This window comes from Uranotaenia lowii, chromosome 2 (genome assembly GCF_029784155.1).
Source record: "Uranotaenia lowii strain MFRU-FL chromosome 2, ASM2978415v1, whole genome shotgun sequence".
NCBI lineage: Eukaryota > Metazoa > Arthropoda > Insecta > Diptera > Culicidae > Uranotaenia > Uranotaenia lowii.
The window spans coordinates 84,069,493-84,083,340 of NC_073692.1; the positions used below are offsets into that span (position 1 = coordinate 84,069,493).

Consider the following 13,848-nt stretch of genomic DNA (forward strand, 5'->3'; position numbering starts at 1 on the left):
GTTTTTAATTTATTTGGGTCGTCATAATGCTGAAAGCATCAATTGCAGTAATTTTTGGTATTGTTTGAATTGAATTTAATTTTTTTTTCTTTCAAAATGTATTTAAAGAAAAAGCAAAAGGGTGTTGCATACATTTTAGGGTAAAAATACTACCAAGAATTTTAATAGCTGAAATAATAAAAAAATGATGTTTGGATGAATGAAATTTTGTAACTAACAAACGCGTCACTATCAAATTCCAGCATATGGAAACGAGATTAAAAAGGTGAATCTTTGATATGCATTTTGATGCAATTTAATCCAGAATGGTAATTGAATGATCAAAATATTTTATTTTAAACAAAATGGTGGTTGACCGAATAGTTTTTTTACCCCCACAGTGTTAATATATGATAATTAAAGCAATATAAAGTTTGTAGATTATGATATTAGGCCAATTAGGGACGAATGCATCCTGTGGAGTTCAAATCCCTTTAAAATAAAAAAAAAAATGATATTAAGCCAATCCGTCATAATGGGTAAACAAACTTACGGGTAAACGGCATCCAAGAATGTTTAGATTTGAAGATCCATTGGTCTGATTTTCAAATTTTCTATAAGAAACATGTTTTGAAACTATCTCACGATGTGAGAAACTATGTCATGATAATTTTGTAATCATTAAATGATAACTTTATTACATTATACTGGAATGAAAACTGAAAAAGTGATGTGGTATACAATCGTTGCATTAAACCCTGCTGTTGCATAATGCTCCGATTGACAGTACATATCATTCTGGTCAATAACTCCATTGGTGGTTCAAAAATGACTAACGAAAGTTTAGTAGGATGGCCACCCATGGTATTCGTTTGCCTACCCACCAGGGGCAATGGTTTCAGCTTCAAAGTTAAATCGTCGAGGCTCGTTTCCAATTCAAAAGAGCTTTTACTACTCGTTCCGTTCATTCATAAAATCCACCCCATTCGCGGCACACGCTCCATTCATGATCATCTGGACGGTAATAAATGCAATGAAAAAAAACTCGCCATCGCTTGTCTGTTTTCACACCAGTTTGCATTTTATTAACATCGAATCGGGCATTGCTCTATATTTCATTGCTATGTACAGGTTCAAGCTGCACGATTTCTTCGCTCCTCGTGACTCTTAAACTGATTTGTTATTTTTAAGGGCTAATAATTTCACACTAGTATTTATATCCGGACTGAGGGCTAAACGAACCGCTACCGGAAGGCCTTCCACTGCTGGGGCGGGCATTCGAGAGTGGTCCTCCGGCCGATGGGTATCCTGCTCCGGGGCTGCTGGGTCCCGATCCTGGGTAGCCACTTGGTCCTCCGGCACCACTTGGACCGCTTCCTCCATGACCACCCGAACCGGCTCCGAGTCCAGCGGCGACAGCACTAGCATGGGCAGCGGCGTGAGCTTCTTGAGCCTTCAGGACTTCTTCCGGAATTGGCACTGGGGTGGGCAGATGATCTCCCTGGGGCTGGAAGCCATTTTCGTCAGCGACGTAGGTGAGTGTAATAAGTTGACCTTCGGGCGAGGTGTACGAGAAAGATCCCTGAACCGATTGGATTTCGTTTTCCGAGCCACGGTTCTTCAGGTCACCTTGTTCCTCGGCCTTGATTCCATTGCCGGTTTCGTAGCTGTTAGAAGATTGAAGTCATTTCAATAGGATTGTATTCAAATCAAAAGACTTCAACGATTGAAAGAACGAACCTGAATTTGTAGCTGCCATCGCCGTTGTTAACATTTTCGTAGGAGATGATCTCTATTGGTGGACCAGCTGGAGCGGATGGGCCAGCCGGGGCACCACCTCCGAATCCTCCGGTTTGAGAACCACCACCAAATGATGATGGACCACTGCCCCCAAATCCTCCTGCCGATGGTGGACCGTATGCTGCAGCTGGACGAGCTGGGGCACCTATTTTTTGATTACAAATATTATTATTCTAAAGAGCTATAATTTAAAGTTTAACAACTACAAACCTCCGGCAGATGGTCGGCCACCAAATCCTCCCGCAGAAGGACCTGCTCCGCCATGACCGGCACCAGGCCGAGTTCCGAATCCGGATGGAGCAGCAGGGGCCGTCAATCCAGGTCCGCCACCGGATGAAGCAGCTCCCGGAGGTGGAAGGTAATTATTTTCCAATCGGGCACAAGAGCAAGCCGCCACCAGAGTAGTCAACAGAATCTAAGCGGAACAAAATGAGAAGCAATCGAACTCATTATTCATCTACCAATTCAAACTCTCAGCTCAGCTGCTCGTCGAGTGCTGAATAGTACATTGTGACGTCTGACGAATCGTCGCCGTCGTGTGGTCACGAAATAGTGGAGAAGAGCCTTTTGTACAGCGTATGTGATACCGATCTTACAAGATGTTTGCCCCAGCATTGCAACTATAAATCCGATATTGTGCAAAATCTTGTACCGGTAAACTTCGACGAGTACCTGCAAAGTGTTTTCTCACGAGAGACCATTGACATTCCGTTTTCAATTCTTATCTGGTCGAAGAGCATCTTTTTGTGTTTCGCGGTTTCGGGTTCTAAGTAGAATTGGAGAACCATGAAGTGTCGTTAGTTTGCGAAACATTTCATGAAAGTGGAATTAGAGTCCTACGAGCGAAGATAGAGCGAGCCAGAACCATTAGTCATATCTAAATGAGCCACGATGCTGAAATGATTCCGGCCTGTAGCAGCCCTTAATCGAGTTATGCCCCAAAAAGGAATAGCTCGGAACGCCTTGATTCATAGGTTCGATGTTCCTTTAAGTGGTACTATTTGTATCGAGATGTTACTTATTTCTAATTGATGGGATGGAGTTTGTTTGCCTACTTATAGCTAGATCTACGCAGTATTTTCCAATGTTTTGAATGCTTGACTTGAGATTGTTTTTATTTCAAATATCTAGCGCTTTAAATAACTTTGAAATTCTTGAGTGGTTCATTGAGTTAAGCTTTTATTATCAACATTAATCATTTATAAAATTTATTTTAAAAATTCATTCTAAGAATTCATAGGGTTTTTTGTATTTCAAGAGCTTAATGAATTGGCATTCAGTAGCTCAAACGATTTACAATTTCAATTTTATTTGATAAATTTATCCTTTTTTTTTAGATTTAAATATAAAGTTATCAGTTCAAGAGCAGCATGTTCCAGTAAAAAAAATTCTGAATCCGGTGAAATAAAAAGTGTGATTCAATAATATGTTTGTGATACATTTGAAACTGAATTTTAGAGCAAATAATAATCATATGAAATGATTGAATCCAAAAGAAAACTCTTCCTGAGTCTGAATTTCCTTAATGAATAGATTGGCATTAAAATTTGAGAAAAGCAAATATTCGGTTGGGGAATAAATTCGTAGCGCTTGTAGAATTTGAAATGTTCAAACCGAGAGGTTCACTTTTTGGCAAAGCGAAAAAAAAAGCATTAAAATCTATCGAATGAGATTATAATTTTCTACAGAACTATGCTTATTCAATTTGAAAAAAGTTCAAATGTTCGGAAAATCGGGATACTAAAATCTTCGTTCCATCACTTCCCTATTGAGCTCCTGAATTGCAGCCTTTGACGAAAAGTTCATATTAGCGCCTGGCATTGTTGAACTGTTCTCTTTAATGACAACACCAAGCGCCATTAAGAACTTATCGTCAAAGAACACAATCCAGCAGCTCGAATGGAATGTTTTTAAGCATACACCGAATTCCCGAATCTAACACCGACCAATATCACGTTTTCCGCGCTCTACCCGCAACAAAAAATCCCGAGCAGCTACTTGACTTTAATGAGATGCAAAATGAGCAGTTGTTGGAAGAATGATTCTCGCCTCCTGATTTTTCAATGTCTTAACCTTTAAATTTATGAAAAATTTAATTTTTTTCAATCCAATCAGCATGAGGTTGCCAGATTGCCTGGTTTTATCCGGGTTTGCCCGGATATTTTAAACAAAATTTGAATACAATCTGGCCTGACCCGGTTGTCCGAATATAATTGAAAAAAAGCCCGGTTTTTGCCCTGATTTATTCACTTTATTTGGCAAATAAAAAAAAACAATTTTTTTATACAATTACGTGCTGGAAAAAATTCTGGCAACTTTGAATATGCATAGTTTTATACAGAAGATTAAAATCTATCGTTTGATTTTTTTTTCGCTTTGCCAAAAAGTTTATCTTTCGGTGTGAACACTACAAAATCCAAAGACGCTACGTACATATTCCCCAACCTAATAGATTCAGAACCTTACAAGTATTAGATTCTTATATAAAGTTTAAATCAAAAATGTTTTTAGCGGAGTTTTCGATGGTTTTTTTTCCTAAGAAGTTAATGATTGGAAAAATCATTTCGGTCTAGTTTTTCTCGACCATCCTCACAAAAAAACAGATTTTTACAAGCTAGGGTCGTCTGTATGCTCTGGAATGATTGCAGGCGTTTAAAAGTTTAAATGGAATGATCGCTGTAAAGTAGATCGAATAGTAAAACCAGCGATTTTTTTTGGAGAAAAAAAAATTATTTGAACGTCTGCAATCGAAATAAATATTCCTATTTATTATATACTAAAGTAATTCATATTTTCAGGAACGAAATTCCGATTGATAAAAAAATTATTTTCATAAATTCTTTGATACAGATTTTAGTTTGAATAATAAATTCATTATTTCTAGGAAGTCATACCATTTGAAATGAAAAAAATCCGATTAAATGCTATGAAATTGAATTTTAACAGAAATCTAAAGCAACGAATTTTATAATGCTAAAATTTAAATAGGGAAGAATGTAGAGATTCAATTCAATTTTTTTGATTTCATTATATCATTTAGCAACATCATTTTTGTGGAGCAAAAAATACTATTTTTTGAAGGTTAAGGAGATTGGATTCTTAGTCAGTGGCCCTTTACTTTTATCAAAATTCAAGCAAAATTTATACAAAAAAAAGGATGCATTGACTACTTTTAACCCATATTGCTTTTCACGTCAGCCCAGTGTCCATAATATGACAGCAAAAATTTAAAATTTTTGGACTGAAACAAATATTTAAGCCTTATTCTCATGCAATCATAAGCTAAGCAATGGTCACGATGAAATGAGAAGAATAAAATATCTTTGAACTTATTTTCCATATCGTTGTATGATTTTTTTTCATTTTGAGGACATTTTATAATGATGAAAATAACACTTTTAGTTACAACTTATACAATTTGTTAACCAGAATTTAATAACTCGAAACATTTATTCGTTATGATGATAATATAGAATGGTTATTCAAGAGTTATAATCTAGACTAAAAACTTATGCCAAAAGCTCAAAAACCCATCCCAAATTCGAAATTCTGCTACATTTTTTCAAAATTTTCTCACTTGTTAATAAAAATTTTAATCTAAACTTGAAATTTCAAGTTTAATTGAGGGAGATTCTGAGGTTCTGATTCCATAGTTCGCATATCAAAATTGTATTTTTTTTTTAATTTTAGACTCTGTATCCAGTAAAGGTTTATTGATTTTTACTTCCAATAATCCTAAAAAATATGAAATGAGAAGCTGCTTTGAAATCCTAATTCAAATTTGGTTTTGCATTCCATACCAAATTTAAATCTTGTTTTTCGAGATCAGATTTCTTTTCAAACATTGAAATGATAGATTTCCGAATATGAAAAAAAGAAAAAAAATTGTATTATATTCAAATTTGAAATTCTTCAACTTAATTCATACACAAAATTCAAACATTTAAAGTTTCTCAATGGCAATCGACCATTGAAAACTCAGATTTAGATTCATCATTTGAATTTCATATTTAATTGAAATTCACAAAACAAAAAAAAACAATTTATTAAACCTGATTAAACCTGAACTACAGAATTTAAATAATATATTCATGAATGAGGGCTCTAAAGCATGGCTCATACAATTCTGAACTTCAATAAGATTTAGAAATTGTATTTTTTGTTCATTTTAGAAATCGTATATAAATTCGGATGCAGATTCAAAGCTCAATTTTTGAATTCAAGTTCAAAATTCAAATTCAGAATCCAGAATCAAAATTCAGAAAAAAAATTAATTTGTAAATAAATTTCAACAATCAGCATATATTGATGAGGAATTCAAGAGAGCATAAACATAATCAATTGAATTTCCAGATTTGAAATTTTAAATAAACTTGTTTATACATGCAATTTAGTTGAATATCACAAACAAAAATTAGAATTTGAGTTAATTTTCTTCGTCTTGTTTAAAACGAAAAACCCTTATCTTAATTAAAAAAAATCATAAACAGAATAAACATTTCAGAACTGATTCTATATGAAAAATATTTGCTGAATTATTTTATAGAAACATATGATCTTCACCTAAAAAATCTGTAGAAAATTCTATATCTTCTCGGTGTATTGTTCAACATTATTAATACATTAAAGGTCTCGAGAAAATCTAAGCCTTCAGGCACCAAAATTCGGCATTTTCTATTTCAGAAACCAATAAACAAAATTCTGCTTATTTAATATATTTGAATAACGGGAAGTGTTTTTTTTTTAATTTTGTAGAATGAGCTTTCATAATTTAGTCCGCAATGTATTAATATTGTTGTTTTTTAAAGTCAAATATCAAACTTGAATCATTAACTTGGTTCAAGTTTGACCCTAGAAATTTTTTTTTTTTAATTTGATTTATTTTAATCAAAAGTTAAAATCTTTGTATTTGCAAAAGATTTCTGAAGTTTGAGCTTGTTTGATTTGATTGAAGAATTTTTTTTTAAGAATTGGAAGGCTCTCCTAAAAAAACTTATTTTGTGCTCAAATCAACTAAGTTTGATCTACCAGACTCCTTAAACAAATTCAAACTCAAGTCATTGAGGAAAGCGAATTTTGCTCACCTTTTAGATTGAGGACTAATTTTTCAAAGTTACGATTTAATATACAAACTGTTAATGTAAAAGTATTTTAAAAAAATTGCAACAAGCAAAATTTGTTTATTTTTTTTGTAATCGTTAATTATCGGGCAAAAAATTATAGGTTAAATCAGTCAATAACCCCCCCCTCCCCTTTGAGCCGGTTCTTCCTACGGCCCTGTAAAGGGGTCTAATAAAGGTGACCAAATGAGTCACGTTGAGTTTCGAAAACCGACCATATACATTTAGTAGAATGGCCCAAAAGAGCGAGACCAAAAGAATCGTAAATTCCATTTTTTTTTATTGCCAAATTACGTCAGAATCTGGTGTTATCTCGAAAAAAATGTTTTTGGTCAAAAGTCGACTTTTTGGGACTTGGTTTTCCGAAAAACGGCGAAATCCTAGATAGTCAATTTTTCGCCTATAATATTTTTCCAGATCTTGAAGTTTTATGCATTTTTAATTCAGTTGGCATAAAAACTAAAATTACGATTTTTTCTGATTTCTTTTGGTACCCTTTATGGTGATTTTTGAGAGTCAAAAACCGAAACTTTAAGTGTTTTGAGGTACCCCTAATTTAAGGTTGCTAGATTACCCGGTTTTATCCAGGTTGGACCGGATATTTAATACAAAATTTGGGAACATTGCGGCTCGGCACGGTGTCCCGGATTTTGTGGAAAATACCCGGATTTTGCCCGAATTTATTCACTTTATTAGTGAATTCAATAAAAAAAAATTGTGTTTTAAAATTCTTCTACATATGCCTCGAAAAACGAAATTTTTTGAGCAAGTTTGAATAAAAATCATGAAATTTTTTTTTTGGAAGCCTGAAATACAATTTAAAATCTGTCGATAAATTTTGATAAGAAAATTCCACAATTTTTTTCTGATTTATGTTGAGTAATTTCTTGATTTTGACAAAATTTGCCCAGATATTGTCCGGATTTTCAGTCGTAGATTTTGAAATCAAGTACAGTAGTTTTTCGATTTTATCACTGTTCGGTTTTCCAATGCTCGCTAAACTCACGCTCCATGTTATCACGGTTATTGTTTCGAATTTATCACGTTGGTTTTGGAAATCATTTGCCGTTTTTCTATTCCAGTTTCAAGTTTCGCCAAATTCGCGGTTTGACCATTATCACAGTGAATTAAGCGTGATAAAATCGAAAAACTACTGTATTTGGATTTTGCTAGATTTTTATATAAAATTTCCCGGATTTGTACGGCCCGGATACATAATGAAAAAAATCTGGCTACCTGACACCAATTCTAATTCTGGACAGTTCAGTTTTTCTGGCGAATGTACGAAATGTATATGATCGGTTTTCAAAATTTGATCATGTAATTTTACGCATGCTTCATTGTCACCCTAGGGTTTACTAAAGTGAGTTGATTTTGAGTTTATAAGCCAAAAATTTCTTCATGCTTCAAACTATATTTTGCGATTTTTTGTGATTTTTAGAATTTGACTGATATAATTTTATATTCAAAATAAAAATACAAATATTCCAAAAAATGTATGGAAAATGGCCAAACACAGCAACTTTAATGCGTGATGTCTTAATAGTAACGTTTAATCACAATCGTCTTTGAATATAAGGGGGCCTTCAAAATTTTAAAAAATATCATACCTGTGGCGACAGTATTATTATAGCTTAAAATGTGCAAATCTTGTTTTAGAGAAAAAAAATCTATTCAACAAGATAATAATCCGGGAAAAATTCAATCTAGGTTAAAAATCCAACTTACCTCGACAAGTATCTTCAGAATCATAAGTACTACTCTCAGATTAATCAGGGCATTTGGTACAAAATTCTTTATTCAGATTAAATAAAATCCATAGATTCCCATAATCGTCTGGATAGTTAATGCAGTTTGTAACATTGTTGTTTCAGTGAAAATCTTTGACTTGAGTTTTATGATATCTTTATGGTATCTAGGTTTTTTAATTAAGGTCAGATTTTAGCGAGTAAAATTTTTCTTTTAATTCCACATGCAAATTTGAACAAATTTGGATTGACAAATCCAAACGATTGGTTTTGTATAGTTTTATCGAAAAGTAATATGAATATGGTCTGAGAGAAAATATACCTATACCTATATATACCTACCTATATTAGAATTCAAAAAACAACTAGAGGATATTGCTACTGCTATGTTTACAGTAAATTCGTGAATCTCCAGGGGATTGCTGGTAGAGTAAAGTCAATTACACCTTCTTGGTACAGGAAAAAAAACTTAGTCCTATGCAACCTGCATCTCTCTTCTTCACACAAAGTTGCAGCCACTATTTCGACTAAATTTTGCCTTCTTTTACCGCCGATTCTAGAGGCTCAATTGATTCAACCTGAAATGACTAGACTAGACGCTTCCTTGAAAGGAAAATTGATTCACGATCGCAAAAGTCGCGAAAGGCTGGGTTCACTAAGTCCAACGATCTGAATAACTCGCCCTAACAGCCATAGAAATATTCGCTAAACAGTGACTTAAAGAACAATCACTAGAGCGTGCCAATGGCTGCCATGATCCATCCTCCCCCAACCCCACTTTTAAGCCATTGCCGGATGCTCTCCATAATATGTGCTCAAGATCACTGAATAGTCAACGAAACTCGAAGGACCAAGTACTAACATGTGTGCTTGCATCGTTTCCATCAAACGGCACGACACATCAGAACGTTGCATCCGACACGTGACTCAACCGAATTGAAGCCAGCCTAAGCCAAAAATGTTTGCGCATGAGTGAGCATTACAGAGTATGCACAACTTTGCTCTAGCTAGAACATAATTATTGGAACCCGGACAGGTTCTGACATTTGATTCTCCGAAAAGGCGACTTTCCTAAAAGCTGTGGCGTTGCGCCTAAACGACTTTTCGTGCCGGTGTTGCCCTTTTCGGTGTGACAATTTCGGCGTAGGAAATTTGGAACAAGATTTGCTGGAGATCTAGCGTCAATGAAATTTGCATAGTTGCCAATTCGTGCCAAGTTCTGTGATGGCCAAGAAGGGAAAATCGATCAATCGGAAACCAATCATTAGATGAGGATCACCAGCTGTGTTGATCACTTATGCGCGCCACGTCTTGGCGAGATCGATCAGATACCGGCATCACCGAAATTGATCTCATGGCATGGAAGCTGTAAATCGAAGGTGCTAGAAACACCTCATGTTAAGGGAACAAAATCTATTTAGTATTCGTGTGAATTTGATTGCCTATAAGAGTAATGAAACAAATCGATGCATTTTCGATGTGTTGAAGATTCTAGATAATTACACATTAATTGGATTCACGTGATTATCGTCAAATGTGGTCGTTCTCTGGATGAAGCGCATATGAGGCCCTCAGAGCCAAAGGGGTATAAGTGACAAAATGGTCGATTTTGAGTCATTGATGCCAAGCGATTCTTCATATTTCAAACTGTATTTGATGATTTTTTCAGATATTTTGAATTCTATTTACATACTTTTAAGTTCCAAGGAAAAATTTAAATTTTGAAAAATATATGGAAAACTGCCAAAAACAACAACTTAAAAGCCTGTTTTCTCGAAATAAGCTTTCATGCACTTATACCCCTTTGGCTCCAAGGGCCTCATATTAAACCATGGTATTACCCACTAGTATAAAACCAACATGTTTTAGTTTCAATTCCACCAAGAAACTTAATGATGTTGATTGAAAATTCCACTTCAGGACCTCAAATTCTTGAAAAAAGATCGGGCAATCTGTGTTAGTTCTGGGAAAAATGTTTGAGAAAAAAAAGTTGAGTATTCGCTAGGATTACACCAAAAAATCGCAATTTATGTAAATTGCCTTAGGATTATTTGGAAGGTGAGATGTCACAATATTCGTAATAACGTTGATTTTGACAGTTAAATTGAATTTTTTACCAACGAAATTGTTTTAATTTTTCAAGCCACGGAACATTCTTTCGAACATTTCGCACATTCTGACAGATTAAGTTCAGGATGTCAAGTTACAAGAAAATAAATTCTCGACTGATCAGAAAATTCATTTGTATATATTCTACAGAGTTACTTTATTGAACCAGGTTCAAAATGCAGATGATTGCAGATTCCTTGTTTAAGTTTTGGTTTCAAGTTCTGTTTTGTGTTGTGCAAGTTTTAAATATACTTTCTTTAAAAAGAGTTTTTTGTTTTTTTTAATTAAAATAAAAAGAAAAACATAACAACGGGCAGATCATCCTGAACTACATTTCAATACTAAACGTATTTCACGGATCTTTCATTGATCAGATAAATTTATAATCGGCAGATCAGTCCAGTTTATTACAAAAATTTTATTTTAATCCTACGTTTCGGTGTCGTATAACACCTTCCTCAGGGATCTAATAATCTGTGTGGTTTGAAAGTGAAATGATTTGTGTTTTAAAAGCTTATACTTAGTAATACTCACAAAATGGTCAATCTTTATGTGCTTTAGTGAAAGCGTATTGTCCGGTCTATTTTATGTTGGATTCCACTGTAAATATAGATAATTTTGTAATTTTGTTGTTGTTTTAATGACCTAAGAAAGATTTTATAACACTTTATATAAAATTTTTCTTACGTCATTAAATTTTAAATTTCAAATTTTCTACACACAAAACAATTTTTTTTGATTATGTAAGAAAGGTTTAATAACACTTTGTTCAACAAAATCACAAAATTATCTATATTTACAGTGGAATCCAACATAAAATTGACCGGACAATACGCTTTCACTTAAGCACAATAAGATTGACCATTTTGTAGGCAGGACTAAGTATAAGCTTTTAAAACACAAATCATTGCACTTTTTGAACCACACAAATCTTAGGATCCCTGATGAAGGTGTTATACGACACCGAAACGTAGGATTAAAATAAAATTTTTGTAAGAAAATGGTCAAAACATAGGAATTACTCAACAAAAATCAAGAAACAAATCTTGAAAAAAAGCTTTTTCGTCAAAATTTATCAGCAGACTTTAAATCGAAATTCAAGGCTGTAAAAAAACCTTTTCATTATTAATTTTATGAAACTGAATTTTTACAACAAAAAATTTTTGCAAAATAGTTAGTTTTTTTTGTTTGATTTGAGAATCAAAATGAGAGCAAACCCGGATAAAATCCGGCATTTTTCAATGAAATCTGGCCAACAGGACGGGACCAGACTTTTATCTATTTTTTTGTGAATATCCGGACACACCCGTCAAAGTTGAGAAAAAAACGCCTTTTTACAGAAAGTCTTTTAAGGGGGGAGTAGGGTCCAAAACTTTCAAAAAATCGATTTTTTATTTTTTATTTTCTTATTGTAAAACATTTCAAGAATGTTGTGTCAAATTTTCAAGCCAATCGAAGCAAAACTGTAGAAATTATAGGCCTTTATTTCCTCTTATCTAATACTGCAAGAGAGAGAGAGCAGAAACTTCAAACGCGTTTTTCTCGAAAGCACATTTTTAAAGTCAGTGGACATCGTCATTTGAAGACTACTTCACCGATTGTTTTAAAATTTCGAACATATTTTCTTAATATAAAATACCAAACCCCAACGATTTTCTTTTTTTTTTACTTTGAGGAGATTTTACAGATAAAAAATGGCGGATTTTATCGTGAAAAATCGTAGTTTTTACTTCAAACAGCCACAAAAATTCCAAAAAAAAAAATTTTAAGTTAAATAAAATCGTTGGGGTTCAGAAAAACATATATTAAAAATACTTTGTTCTGATTTTTTGACTTCAGATACAGATGAGTGTCCACCGCAAATCCTGTTTTCTAAAAGGCATCCTCGAAAGTGCTCCGTCACCGGCTCATTTTTCAATATTTTTCTACGAAAAAATTACTAAATGTTCTTTTAACAATGTTTTGTATAACGCAAAAAATTTGAATACATTTGTTAGAACGATAGCTCTAAAAAAAATTCGTAAAAATGGTGTTTTTTTACCCGTTAGACCATACTCCCCCTTAACATTATTCCTCAAAACGTCTTAGCAGAACCTTAAACTTTTGAGCGAAAAAGAATATAATATTTTATTTTACGTTTTAAAATGTTAGCTGAAGAACTTGTCATTGAAATTTGCTGACGTCAACTTTGACATCTAATTTTTTTTTTGAATATTTGAGGAAAATGTCAGTATGTTAAATAAAATAAAATTCCCTGCAATTCAATTGATTGCTCCATGTCTTCATCTTTCTAATTTTAATTTAGTGGTCGAATTTAATTTTACGATATTTGATAAATTGATTCTAAATAGATTATGGAATTTAAGTTGTTTCCATTGTAATATACCACTTTAGTTTTGTTTCACATTTCGCATTTTGGGAAAACACTTCCATGTTTTCAAATACAGCTTAGTATTGTGAAAAAAGATGGTTTAACATTGTGTTTAGCCACTTTTTGGTCGCTTTAACATGTTTTCTTCGAGCAAACTTTGATTAACGGTGCTCCCCACGTCCACAAATTCTTAATTTTTATAAACCAAACATGCACTAGAAATCCTTTTGAATGTCCTTTTATCTTCCTTGGTTGACCAAATAACTTTTTAATTGTTTTAATTAATTTACACTCCTTAAACTTAAAACCAATTTTAATTCAGATGAACAGTCCTTTTTCCGAATATCACTTACAATCTTCATTTTGATGAATTAAATAAACACGTCAACTGTCTTATCACAAAACTCCAAAATCCGGAGAAACTCCACAAAATCAATCCTACTCGAGTCCTGAACAGGATAATGCACTTGGTTGCACAAATGGATGCACAAATCAGAATGTACTCCTTCGTCACATGCCACAGCTTTTTATAGTATCCTCCTGTCAAGAGGAGTTCTCTCAAAGCTCCGATTGGGCTATAGATGAGGTTCAATGAGGCGAATGTTTTTTTCGTTGCCATTCAAATTGAATTGTTTTTTTTTTCTTGCCCCCAGAATCGCTTACCTTCTTACTCAAATCAGCTGACGACGAGACCCAGGTTGCCCGAAACTTTTGGCGCCCG

At 33.7% G+C, this 13,848-nt stretch overlaps 1 protein-coding gene across 1 annotated transcript; it reads right to left on the minus strand.

The window, feature by feature from the left end:
- Positions 1-1,034: 1,034 nt before the first annotated feature.
- LOC129749258 (pupal cuticle protein 20-like) lies at positions 1,035-13,617 on the minus strand. Its single transcript, XM_055744186.1, has 4 exons — positions 13,481-13,617; positions 1,990-2,194; positions 1,720-1,924; positions 1,035-1,646 (listed from the first exon to the last, which is right to left on the minus strand). Exons 1-4 carry the CDS (start codon positions 13,487-13,489, stop codon positions 1,187-1,189), a joined length of 879 nt encoding a protein of 292 aa, XP_055600161.1. The 5' UTR covers positions 13,490-13,617; the 3' UTR covers positions 1,035-1,186.
- Positions 13,618-13,848: the final 231 nt, after the last annotated feature.